At 35.1% G+C, this 13,506-nt stretch overlaps 1 protein-coding gene across 3 annotated transcripts; it reads right to left on the bottom strand.

The window, feature by feature from the left end:
• Positions 1–586: 586 nt before the first annotated feature.
• On the bottom strand, positions 587–9,699 carry LOC121967263 (U1 small nuclear ribonucleoprotein 70 kDa-like). Of its 3 annotated transcripts, none has more exons than XM_042517370.1 (6): positions 4,146–4,981; positions 3,484–3,565; positions 3,246–3,408; positions 1,861–1,935; positions 1,022–1,755; positions 587–918 (listed from the first exon to the last, which is right to left on the bottom strand). In XM_042517370.1, exons 1-5 carry the CDS (start codon positions 4,167–4,169, stop codon positions 1,602–1,604), a joined length of 498 nt encoding a protein of 165 aa, XP_042373304.1. In that variant the 5' UTR covers positions 4,170–4,981; the 3' UTR covers positions 587–918; positions 1,022–1,601. The 3 variants fall into 3 exon arrangements, with proteins under 3 accessions (XP_042373304.1, XP_042373302.1, XP_042373303.1); XM_042517368.1 differs by lacking the exons at positions 587–918; positions 1,022–1,755; positions 1,861–1,935; positions 4,146–4,981 and adding exons at positions 4,998–5,060; positions 5,139–5,203; positions 5,282–7,074; positions 9,402–9,699 and having other exon boundaries at positions 3,245–3,408; XM_042517369.1 differs by lacking the exons at positions 587–918; positions 1,022–1,755; positions 1,861–1,935; positions 4,146–4,981 and adding exons at positions 4,998–5,060; positions 5,139–5,203; positions 5,777–7,074; positions 9,402–9,699 and having other exon boundaries at positions 3,245–3,408.
• Positions 9,700–13,506: the final 3,807 nt, after the last annotated feature.

The following is a 13,506-nucleotide window of genomic DNA, read 5'->3' as shown; positions in this document are numbered from 1 at the left end:
TATGAACTTTATCAAAATTTATTAATTTAATATAACAAGTTACTTAAGTTTATTTATTTAATTAATATTATAGGTATGAATAAACATAAATAAAATCTTACCAAATTGAATATTGAATTTATATTATCAAATTGAATACTGAATTTATATTATCAAATTTAATAATCAATGTAAAAAATTTCAAACAAAGTTGGATTGAGAGTGTAATAATATCTAAACAAATTAAGTTTAAACCAAACTTAAACTTATAAAAAATAATCAAATCAATCTTAATCAATTATTTCAATGATTTACTTTCGCTGAACACTACAAAACGCACTTGAATATAATTAAGTACAACGAAGAAAGCACAGAGCCAGACACCAAGGACTTCCTATCTTCTTCCCAACCTTTCTTTCTTCCGGATCCTTAGATTATTATAATTCTTGATAATCAATTTCATCAAGCCGCAAATCAACCAGTTAGAAGCAGACTGATGCAGGGGGAATGATATAGTTGAATACAACACACTTCCTTTCAAGGTCCTGATGATCTACCCCGGTTGTGATGTGAGTAGATTACAACTGAAATCTAAAATGCCATCAGATTCATTATGTAATTTCTTCTGTGATAAATTTATTCTCTGATAAAAGCACAGGTCACACGCTGACATAAAGACGAATCCAACAGGTTTAATGATTCACATCAAGGCTGTCAGAATAAAATAGTAACAAAAGAAACGAGTTCCCAAGATTCAATACAACATCAACAAATCCAAACAGTTCACTAGTTGGATCATACCAAAACACCAGTTCGCTTCCAACGTAATTACTGAGGTCGAACACCGATTATAATTTGGAAGGTGCAACCACGTTACTCACTAGAAAGGGAGGAGACAGATCAATTCATGATACAGCATCCTCGTAAATGCAACAGAACCTACAAAATATTTAGCACAAATAAAAAAAGGCAATACTGAAAGTAAGGAAACTTAAATTCTGAATCTATAGAAGAAAACTAAGACAAGCAATGTAAAACTTACTCATCAAATCCAGTATCAACCTTGTCGCTCCCTTGACAGGGACCTTTCAGAATGATGGTATCCATAATCATCTCCTACTGCCTCACCCTCCTCACGTTGATCTAGATCTGCATACCCATGCTGATTTTGAAAATAATCAGGCTGAAGCCTATCGTAGGACATATGCTCATAATAATCTTGGCGTTGCTTTGATCGCTCAGTCTGTTCTGCAAGGTCATGTGGTGGAGGATGATCATAGTGTTTCTGGCCCTTTGGCTCATCATACTGATTTCTTAATCCTTCGTACCATTCTTGGCCATTGTCATGTTCAACATTTCTCTCCCTTGTGCCAGACCTCTCCCTGCCAAGCTTAGACTGACTGCCATATTCAGAATCCTTGTCATGAATATAACCACCACCTTCTCTTTCATAACCAGCTCAATCATAGTCTCTTTCTCGTTCTCGATCCCTATCACGTGGACGATCACATTCACGCTCACGGTCATAGTCACGACCATGGTTCCTTTCCTTGTCCCTACCACGAGCTCGATCACGGTCATGGTCACGGTCTCGACCACGATCTTTCTCCCTATCTCTATCTCTATCCTTTTCCCTGTCTCTCCCTTTCTTTGTTTCTATCTCGGTCCCTGTGATGGTGGTGCCTATCCTCTCTAGGCTCCCGGGCCCTTTCATGGGAACGCTCACGAAGTCTCTCTTCTCTCTCCCGATCTCGCCCCCTTTCACGAGACTTCTCCCTATCAAAGGAAATATAAAATTACTCATGGAATCTATAAAACAAAAACATTAAAATTCACTAATTTTACTTTACTAGAAAATGAAAAATGACATGGTTGTCATACCGATCCAGAAGCCGATCATCCCTTGCCCTTGGCTCCTCTGATCTAGACTGACCTGAAGCAAGTTGTTGATGTTCCCTGGTTGAAGTGGAATTCATTTAAATGGAGGGACTGATTATTAATAATGTAAATCACTTGACATGAAAGAAAGTGCATCAAGTTGCGATATATCGACAGGGATACAGGTTATATCAAGACTGGAAAATGATAGGCTCCATGGAACTTTAGTGATTTATATCCATAGTTCCAAAAGAGGTCACTTCACCTAGTAACTAGGCGGCTCCTGTTAATGATCCTTTTAAAAAGAGATCTATGCGGTCTAGGTTTTTATTTATTTATTTTTATTGCATTGTGAGATATGTATTTAGTACTTACCAGTTAGTGTTATTAAAGATAAGAGTGCTAGTCAATCTCAATTTATTTTCCTTTTCTTTCTTATTTTAATACTATATTAATATCAACCAGATAGGCCTGCACTAGCCAGTAACTAACTTCCTACCACCTGAAACCGTCTCTTAATACCTTGGTTGCATCGAATACACAAGCAACAGAAACTGTCTTCAAGAAATTACTAGTAGCAAAACAAAAACATCACAAATTGCAGGTTCCAAGACAAGTAAAAGAAAAACCAATATACTCACTGACTTTGTAGACATGTGCACAAAAGATTTTTTCCTCAACCAAATTTCTGAGAGTTCTCAGAAAAGCTATATGGGTCAAGGAAAATCCAAAAATAAACACAATTTTCAAACTACTTCCTCTTGAATGATGCTATCCAAATACTATTAATTGGACACGTCATTGAATCATCTATTTCCCTTGAAAGATATTTTTTTTATTATTTCCACACATGCTTTCTTTTTAGGAGGTTGACATGCATTATGTGGCATCGGTGTTACATCGCGTACGAAACTGAGTTGTATACCACTTCTACATATTGCTAGTAATGCTGCATCTCTTCCAAGGCCAAGACTTTTAATCAAAGCTCATGCTCATTGAAATACCCTGATCAACTACAGAGTGAGTAACGTTTACTATGCTTGAGAAGTGTAGGGCATGCCCCTCTTTTGACACTTTGAATCTGAAACTACCAGCAAAAGGTCCAAGAAACAACCCAACCTAATGCATACAAAGAGAACCTTGTAGCTCAAAGACGTAGGTTGGAGAGAGCTTCTATGGCTCAACAAGTTGTGCTACCCAATATTTCACAAGAGCAACTCTAGAGTGTTTGTATGAGATATGCAAGCTAATCAACGGTCTTTACAAAGTCACTAGTCAATCAATTTACAGAACCAGGTAAAAACCAACCAGCTTAATCTATCAATTCAGGAGACTGTATTTGTCAATAAAATCTATGAATGTATGAAAAATGAAAACAATTCATTTACCTGACAGAATGCTTCTGGGTAAATTCTTCACCTCCAGTCCTAGTTGTACCAAGTCCACCACCCAACCTTCGAGGCCTCCAATTTGGCACAGTTCTTCCCCGCTCAACATCCACAAGAACTCGTCTGTTATCAAGCTTCTTTCCATCAGCTTGCTTGTATGCAGCTGCTTGACGCATAGATAAATGTCACAAACATTATAGATTCAAAACAAAATTCCAAATGAACAATAATTTCATACTTTTCATGTCACGTGTATGCACATATTCAACAAAGCCATATCCTCTTGGTTTATTTGTTTCCTTATCTGTAACCAAACGTACCTGACAAAACAACATTATTATAAAGAAAAATGTCCTCAAGTGGGACAGAAATATCTGACTATTTTTGCATATTCTAAATGGCACGACAAATAGGCACCTATGCCCTCAATAGCCGTGCTCACCTTAACAGGTGTACAGGTTCACCATGCCAGATTGAGTTGACAGAGCAGAAAACCAACGTATGTTCCAGAAGAATTAAATACTTTTTCACCCCCTTACCAGGGTATATTAAGAATAACAATAAAATTGGAAATGCCCAAGTAGGGTACGCCAGAAACCTTCTGAAACCAAAAACCCTCTGAAGGATGAAAGCATTTTCCAATTATCCATTTAAATTTGTTGAGAATGCATTCTCCATTAGAATTTGATTGCTAGCATTAAAATCCAAAGGGAAAATTAGAAAAGTTTTAATCCCTTCACAAGGAGCCTTGATTTACTACCTGATTACCTTTGTTGCCCCAAGGGCAAGGCAGAAAATTGTAGTGAGTAGAGTTGAAAAATCTGGATCTCTCTTACTACAATTATAATTTTTTTGAAGTAACTAAATACACAGCAAGCCTGTATACAACTTAAGAATTACCTGTGCTACCCATAATGTCTTCATGAAGCAAAATCTCCTGGCTTCTCTATAAGGCAGAAAGCAAAAAAACACAACATATCAAAGAACTCATTGTGCCACCTAGGGCTAATATACCTGTAATTAGCCCCTATCGTTGGTTGTGCACAAAGCTGCTAACCTTGTCTCATTCTTAAAAGATTTTTCAACTGGCAAAAAAGTTTGCAGCAAGAGCAGAGTGCCAACATGGCATGAACATATCAGAGAAAAGATCTTAAATGTAGTACCTGATATCCCAGCAAAGTTAATGTAGTACCTTTTGTAGCTAGGACAATGGGAGTAGCAAAATACCCAATATATATAATTTCTGTCTTGTCCAACCACTCAACTTACCCACACTTCACCAAAGTAACCAGAAAAAAGTCCTCCCATATCCCCTCCCCTCCCCCCTCACTTTGTCTATTTGGATGTTTATTTGTTGACATCTTTTCGTTCACAGAAGAAAAACACAAGCTGGTCAGGTTGTAGGAAAAGTAGTTGCATGAGTGCATTACAAACAGTTTGTTAGAGAATGACCAGCCTCCAGATAATACAGGCTCTGACAAAAGCGGATCCCAAAAAATCAAAAACAAAAAACCCTTGGCATCAAACCTAATATAACACAAAAACAACTGTGAGATGAAAAAGTATATGTTTCTCTGGGTCACCTAGGATTAGTGGAAATTTTGAAAAACATGAACTAGATTGATATTTGTATAATGATCTACAGAAACATCTGCGCCAGAAAATCATTTTAGTGCCTGATTTGAAATAAATCCTTGCCCATGTTGAGAGCAATAGCACAAGCTCCCAACAATAGAAGTCATGCATTCTTACCCTCTTAATTGGTCCATAAGTTTCAAACTCCCGCTTGATCCGGTGTTCAGTTGTCTCATAGTTCTGCACAAGAATATCAAACACTGTCAGGTATAGAAATATCATTAAAACAGAAAAAGCCCTAAAATGCAGCAATCATACAAGCCTGGCAACAAAAAGCGTCTTGTATGGATCACCCGTAGCATTTGGATCTTTAGATGGATCATCTGTAAGAAAATTTTATTAACAATTTTCAGCAAGCTATAAAGTTTTTCAGCACTGCTGTATAGATACAAATCAATTACATTTCTCCAACTCTTCAGCAACCTTTCTCGCACCATCCTCAAGGCGTAGTTTCCGAATTCTAGCTCTTCTTTGGACCAATAACCGAATAAATAGTGGAGAATGATATGCATGAGAAAAACTAGGTGACAAAAAATACAAAGTATATTTGTTGAATATGGAAGAGGGTGCAATCCATAATGGTCTTGGAGTATTACAAACCTATGACAATATATCCCTCATACCAAAAAGATAAATCACGGGATCAGCTTATAACCAACCATCAAGTGGCTAGAGGGTATGAGGGGTTCCACTCCAAACCTTTAATGCCAATTCACAATCCCAATTCAGATACAAACTTGTTCATTCCACAATTTGTTAATATTTATCAATGTACTCAATCCAGACAGCTAGAAAGTCTCCAACTCAATCAATACAGCTAAAGATCGCTCCATCCATCAAAAGGCTTTTTTCCAGATGTACTTATTAATGAAATCAGCTTTTAGTATACTCTGTACCTTTTTCAAAATAACAGGATGGGTTCTTATTGTGTACTTCATTATGCTCCCTGCCAAAGAACCTTTCCACCTTTTCTGATACAAGAACTTCCGTGTCGTACTTGGTGAATCAAGTTTTTCAACTTTGATCTTGAATTTTCTTGTTGCAGCTTTAATCTTTATCAGATGTCTAACTTCTGCAGCAGCAAAGTTGACGAGGAAAACACAGCGCCATCTTATCCAGCTTACTGTAATTTCCATCTGTTCTTTCTTCTCTGTTTAAATTCTTCTGGACCAGCAAGTTTTGTAGTGCTCAAGTTCATTTCTGAAGATAAACGAAGTGCTAGTTCAAATTTTCCCATCTTTTTCAAGTTGCTAATAATTGCACGATAGGCATATATGGATGGGTTATGAAATTTCTTCATCTCTTCAAATATCCAAAATGCATCTTCCACCTTTCCTGAGCGTCCAAATGCATCAACTAGGGAAGTATAAGTTAGCAAGTCTAACTGAATTCCTTTCTCGGATATTTCGCTTGCAATTGTCTTGCAGAGATCTAGCCTACCAAATCTACGCAAATTGTTGATCAATGTGCTATAAGTAATAATATCAGGAACATGTCCAAGATCTTTCATCACCAGAAACTCAGATAGCATCTCGCTTGTCCTACCTCCTTTACCTAATATCTCTAAAACTGTATTAAATGTGACTGTGTCCATTTCGAGATGAAGATTCTTCAACACTTCAAATATTATCAAGCTTTTATCAATCATCCCCAATTTAGCAGTCACGTATATGATTCTGTTTATCACAGTACAATCTGTGCAACTTGTTATGTTAGATACATCTTTCACAAAGTCACATATCACATTTGAGTCGGATACCTTATCAAGAGTTTGTGCAACTTTTTTGTAAGATGTAATATCAGGAGACAATTTAGACATTAGCAAACTCTTGAAGACCTCAGAGAAAAGAGTGAAATTATTCATTTCGACTGCACCTGCCAGAAGAAGGTTATAGGTATTCAGACTCAGGTTGATGTCTCCACCATGTAGATGTCTAAATACATGAGCAGTATCCGCCAAATGGCCTGATCTACAAAGTTTCTCAATATACTCGGTACAAATTTTCTTCACTGAAATTGCTTCAATATCCTTCTTACTCTTTATAAAGAGCTCCAAGTCCTTGATTATATTTTCTTGTCGAGAAGATTCTTGTGTTGTGATGGAATGTGTGATTGACAACAGTGGAGGAAGCTTACCACTGACGGTCATGTTATTCCACAGAACATCATGAACAAATGAGGGTCGGCTGTACCTCTGTCAATATTAAAAAAATAAAAACAAAAACAAAAATAGTTATGCATTGTTAAACTTAGGATAGAAACTGGAAAGGTGCCTACTGTACTCATCCAGGGAGAAAGAAAAAAGGTTAAGCCAGAAAAAGGTTGATCACAAGAATCAATTTACATGTACAAAATAAATAAGTTGCAGAATCAAATAGAATATTTTTTAAGGATTTACACCAATCAAAATATTGACTAACGGGAGTTGGTAAATGAAGACAAATCAACATTAAATTGAACCGAGCATCAAACTTAAACTGAATAAAAGATTCAGCCATAATGGAACTTTAATGCTGAGATAAACAAGTATATCTTTAATACTTGCAAATTAATGTTTTCTAGGAAAATATAAATTACATATATAATAATATCCGCACTATTGATGTATATCAATGAATTGAAAGCCAATCTGATCAGTGTTTATGATATTTCATTTACTATTTTGATATGATAATCTATTCCTAGAATTGTCAGTTATGGGATATTTTTCAAAGTGAGTTCAACTGGAGAAGCAAGGACAAGACAACTTCTATGAGAGCCTAGGGGGAAACATCCCTATGGGGCCAATCCTCTAAACCAAAATATTTTTGTTATATACTTAAAGTTATGTGGGTCTGATAATTTTCAACACCAAATAATTTAATTTGTGTATCCATAGTTTTACAAAAGCTACCTATGTGGTTTCACCAAGACGCTGCTTGGCCTAATAGCTAGCCGTTTCTTTTAAAAAGGGGTCCAAGAGAGCCATCAAGGTGGTCTAGGTGGTCTAGGTAGGCTGCATAGGTAGTCCAAGTGTGTTTAACAAAAAAGCCTAATTTTTTGTAAGCAATTGGTTTATTTGACAGTAGTTATCTTATCTACAGTTTGACATTTTAGTATGACATTAATTATAAAGTAGTTATGCATTGTTTTACAATTTGGAATTATGAATATAACATTTAATTTTATAATTTGTTGTGTTTTTTATTTTCTTGGTGTGATGTGAAATATAAAAAAACAAATTGTTTTTGTTATGCGTTTAGTGCTTCCTATCAATTATGACTTCTTTATTTGTGATTGTAATTGAAGTTCCAGTTGTCATATGTACACACACATTAAAGTCATTTTTAATTTAATCTACTTCTCTTTGTTATTTAAACACTATTGTAATGTCACCTTGCCTATGCTCTGTGTTTATCCAATTCTCTTCTTAGGTGAGCCATCTCATGTAGTGGATCGTTTTCACAACCTAAAAAAAACCTATGTCCGCATAGTCATTGACAAAGGCAGTCTTTCAGAGCAGCTACATAGCTTGTCTATTTTTGATCTTATTTGTTCTCACTTTTCCCTCTTACTCTCTACAAGTTTTCCATGTTTCATAAAGAAAGCACATAGCACAATGATCTACTCCAAACATTGTCCTCCATTGCTCTTGATATATTAAATATATCATTAACTGCTGGTCTCCTCACAATACATGTAACTCTTTTCCACAACATAGTGTAAGTAAACTCCACATGTATTTTCTGGTAAGTGGTAAGATGATTTGTGTAATTGAATTTGCTAGTAAGTGGTAAGACGACTTCAAAAGATTGCATGTTGTTTCAACTCTCAATCAAATGGCTTTGCTAAGTAAGAAATTAATCTTCTACTAACTAGACAAATTGAACACTGACGACCAAAGATAAATCTTGTCCATAAGTTCAGTCTATCAGTAAGTAGGAATGTTAAAATATGCATAGAGCAGTATGTATGGGTGTTTAAGATCTATGTAACTGACCCCAAATACTAAGGCAAACATAGCTTGTTGATCATATTAAGATATAGATAGTCCTATGGTGCAGAATTCTATAACCATACTATTATCTGAATGGCTGTCTTGAAAGAAAAAAATTTTAAAAAAAAATTAAATCTTTCTCCTACATTTCCGAATGTCTGAAATTTCAATGCCCCAATATTGTGCTAAAATGATCAGGTTCAGAATTCAGAAAGAAATCATGGTGCACAACTAATTAATGAGCCCAAATCTCTTCATTCAATTATGGAACCTGATCATATTCAAAGAAGCATATATATTACTGGAAATGAGCCAAACCTGTTCGATTAGAACAAGAACTAATATTCTTCTAGAGGCATAATTATTGCAGGGAATTAAAAAAGAGAAACGAAAAAAAACATTAATAAAATGTATAATAAGTTGGAGAACCCTAAAACTAAACTTCTGATTAGAAAGAGTTGTCGAGCAATCAATCCACTAAAAATGGAACAAGAAACGGCGCGGAATCAGGAGGGTATAAAGGCGAAGACGCGATGAGATCGTACTGATTGCATCCTCCGAAGAACCTGGAATGACTGTCGCGATAAGGATAAGATCGTCGTCGCCATGGAAAAGGAAGAAGGCGGCGGACGCCGAGACACCCCAGCCAAACCCCCAAAAGAAACGGAAAAGAAGGGAGGAAAACCAGCGTCCAACGAAGAGAATCGATCGCTTTGCTCCGAGAGACGGAGGGAGAAGAAAACGACGTCAAGCGTCCTCCCTCACCGAGCGGCCCTTCGCTCTACTCGCGGCGTTTGAGGGCCTGTGGGAAGAGTAAATGGTTAGGGTTGGGTTTTGCTGCCTAATTTTTCCAAATTAATACCTAAAGCTTTCAAATATCTCATGAAAAGAGTTTCATTATAAAATATCAATAATAATACTAAAGTTTAGTGTACTAATTTTTATTCTGTCATGTTTTTCTATGATATTTAAGATGGTAACGCTCCTACCTTATAATATTCATATTAATTTTTTTATCTAAAATATATAATTTAAAATAAAAAAACTACTTTATTAAATTTATTTATCTACTTTTACTTCACCATATTCTCTTTTTATGTCTCCTCTATAATATTTATAGAATGAAATTTATTTATTAAATTTAAAGAAATATTTTTCATTAATATAAAATTTAGAAAATTGATAGGATAATTGATATAATGATATTTTAACTACCTTATTTAAAATTTAAGGTAAAATTTTTAGATAGGATAATTGATATGGATGTTATTAGAATCATAATGCCTCATATATTATGTATTTGTCAACTTCCGTCTTCAGGAGCAAATTCATTTATCAACATTAAATATGTATTAAATAGAATTTATGGCATAGGTGTTATATGATAATTGTTTTTTTTAATACTGGTATTCCATATCTTTATAGATCTACTTATTAATTCTATATGTGAATGGTGTTCGTCCACTGGATGAATTTGAAAGTGATTATGATAATTTGTCCAATAGCCGACCTCCATTGTCAAAAATCCACTATAAAATCTACCCTTACTTAGCTGGATTTCAAAGAGTACTATACTATATGAATCCATCAAATGCCAGATGGTTGCAACATGCTTAGGCGCATTATATGATAATTACTGGAGCAAAAGATGATATCATTTACTATCTCAAACAGCCTAGTATCATCGGTCCTATAGTAAAATATAGACATGTAAAACATGGGAGCATTTTGATCTAACACAGCGATTCTTTATATGGAAAAGGTCAAATACCCAACAAGATATTTTGTACCATTAGGAATTGACCCCAAGCGTTATTATTTTTTTTGAATCTAGGTATCCAGTTCTTTGAACAGACTAATCCTAGAGATGACTGATTCGACCCTACGGAAGTTTCTCACCAGCCACTAAGGTAAATCAAGAAGCGTTATCGAAGGCTCATTCAAGCAGCCAGTATTTTTAGAATTGTCATCCCACTGGAAGAAAATCCTTACAGTGAGCCACAACTAAAATTTGACCCTTAGATGCCTGGTTAATCGCTTGAAGGATTTAATCATTGTATCATTACCCAGGGCCAACCCCCAGTGTTATATTGATACTTAGTTGGGAAGATTTGATATCTAAAGTTTGATTTGTTTACTAAAAAATATTTTAAAATATTTTCTCCATCTCTAAATTGGGCGAGTCGATAACTTAGGCATGGACCAATGATGCAGACCTAACCCATGATGAAACCCAATATAACCTTTCAAATTTTAAAACGACATAACTTTTGACTCGAGACTCGAAATCAAGATCTATCAGTAGTCACATGTGAAGAATTCAAAAATCTACATTTATTGGTGAAACTATAACTGCCAAATTTTAGCCTAAATTCCACCATTTAAATCCTTTTAAAGCCTTTTTATTTTTAGGATATTTAGGATAATTTTGGTATTCATAGTATTTATAGGAGAGAATTTGTCTTGATCTGCGTTCTATTTTGAGTTAAAATTATTTAATTATGTACTTACCTTTTCGGGTAAAAGATCTATTTTCTTTCTTTATAAGATCAGAATTAAGATCAGTTAATTGTAATTTCTTGCCTTTAGTTTGGTCTATATAATAGTCATGTTTAAATATTGAGGAATTATCCTTTATTTATAATAAAATTTCTTATTATGGTAAAACTTAGAAAATGACATATCTTTCTTCGTTTTAGAAGGATTCTCTTCTTATTTTCTCCTCAATCTTCCTTGGCAGTTCGTAGGATAATCGTTATCGTGTCCTGTATCAGTTGATATCAGAGCCATGAGAAGGTTGTAGTGTTCGAAACCATTTATTTAATTAAGGAGATTTATTAGATTGAATTATAATTTAATTAGAATTTAGATTTATTTAATTAGGGGGATTTATTGGATTAATTATAATTTAATTATATTTTAAATTTATTTAATTAAGGATATTTATTGGATTAATTGTAATTATTCATTTAATTTAATTAAGAATTTATTTATATAAATAAATATAATTAATTAAGTTAGCCTACAATTAGAAAATTTGAATTAGTGAATTATATTAAGAAAATAGTAAAATACAGGTATATAAAGACTTATTATTTATATAATTTATGTATATAAATTATCCATCTAATTAATTTAGAAATGAAATATAAATAATATATATTTTATATATTATATATATAATATAAATTATAGAGTATAAATTTAATGTACCGTGTATATAATACTTAAGAAGCTATAATATGTGAATTATAAAAGGATAAAACTTTTTATATATACTAGTGATCATGCACACGCGTCGTGTGTATTTTTGCATCGCGTGCATTTTAGTATTAAAATACTAAAGTAGAGTCATTAAGGTAAAATACTGACTTTTGAAAATCTGAATTATTTGAGTCTTTGAAAATTTGAATTATTTGGATTTTCGAGTGTCACCCTTACGACTTCCGTATGAAAAAAATTAATTTAATTTAATATTATACTTATCTTAGTAAAAAAAACTAAGAAAATTATATATTTTTTAATATTGTTGGCTTAAAATATTTATAGAAGCTTCTTTGATCATAGTGTTGTCAATTCTAAGATGTGGGACTAAAGAGAACTATATTTTTTTTATATAAAACAACTAGAGAAAATTAATGATGAGAAAAATTCATAATAATATGTCGCAGCTGAGTCTCGAACTGTAGATTGATGGATCGAAAGCGCTAGAGGGGGGTGAATAGCGCTCGTGGCTATTTTAACGATTTTAAACACAGAATAATAACGCAGCGGAAAGTAAAATCAAACACACAGAGACGCAGGTGTTTTACTTCGTTTGGAGCCTATGGTGACTCCTACTCGAAGGCCCGCGGTCCTTGACCGCTTTCGGTAGGCAACAACTATATATCGGAAAGATTACAATTAGAATTACAATTAATGCAATAAGTAAACTAATACCGACAACAAAAGATTGAAGAGTCTGAGCTTCGGGTTGTCGACGTCGAGTAGTAGTACTTCAAGGTCGTCTCGTTGGCAGCACTTCACAAAAGAAAGCTTGGAATTCGTTGTTGTTTGAAGCTGCACCTCAACCCTCCTTTTATATGCGATTCCGGGCGCCTGGATCCCTTCCGGGCGCTTGGAGTGTGACGTGGCCAACCAACCAGGATGCTCCACGTGGCAAAGTCGCGGCAGGGATAAAGTTTGGTCCCGGGCGCCCGGACCTCCTTTTTCCAGGACCCGCTTCTCCTGCAAAACAAGGTTAGTTCGAGCAATTGCATACCCTACAAGACAATGTTAGAATCTGATAATTCATAAGTAAAAAGGAGTTGACAGTCTTCGGACTGTCCGAGTCTGATTTCAGATTTCCAACCGGAAACCCTAGGTCGACCCGACGCCTACTGTTCCCTCTACGGGGAACGCGTCCTCACCTACTCCCCTCAGGAGAGATTACCTGATGCCAGTCCGGTCCTCCAGACCGACTAGACTTTCCGCCTAGGGTTACCACCCCCTAGGACCTAGGGTTACCGCCCCCTAGGGTTTTTCTCCACCTAGGGTTACCACCCCCTAGGACCTAAGGTTACCGCCCCTTAGGGTTTTCCTCCACCTAGGGTTACCACCCCCTAGGACCTAAGGTTACCACCCCTTAGGGTTTTCCCTCACCTAGGGTTA

The sequence above is a fragment of the Zingiber officinale genome, chromosome 3B, assembly GCF_018446385.1.
Source record: "Zingiber officinale cultivar Zhangliang chromosome 3B, Zo_v1.1, whole genome shotgun sequence".
Classification (NCBI taxonomy): domain Eukaryota; kingdom Viridiplantae; phylum Streptophyta; class Magnoliopsida; order Zingiberales; family Zingiberaceae; genus Zingiber; species Zingiber officinale.
This window is presented reverse-complemented; position numbering and strand designations above follow the sequence as displayed.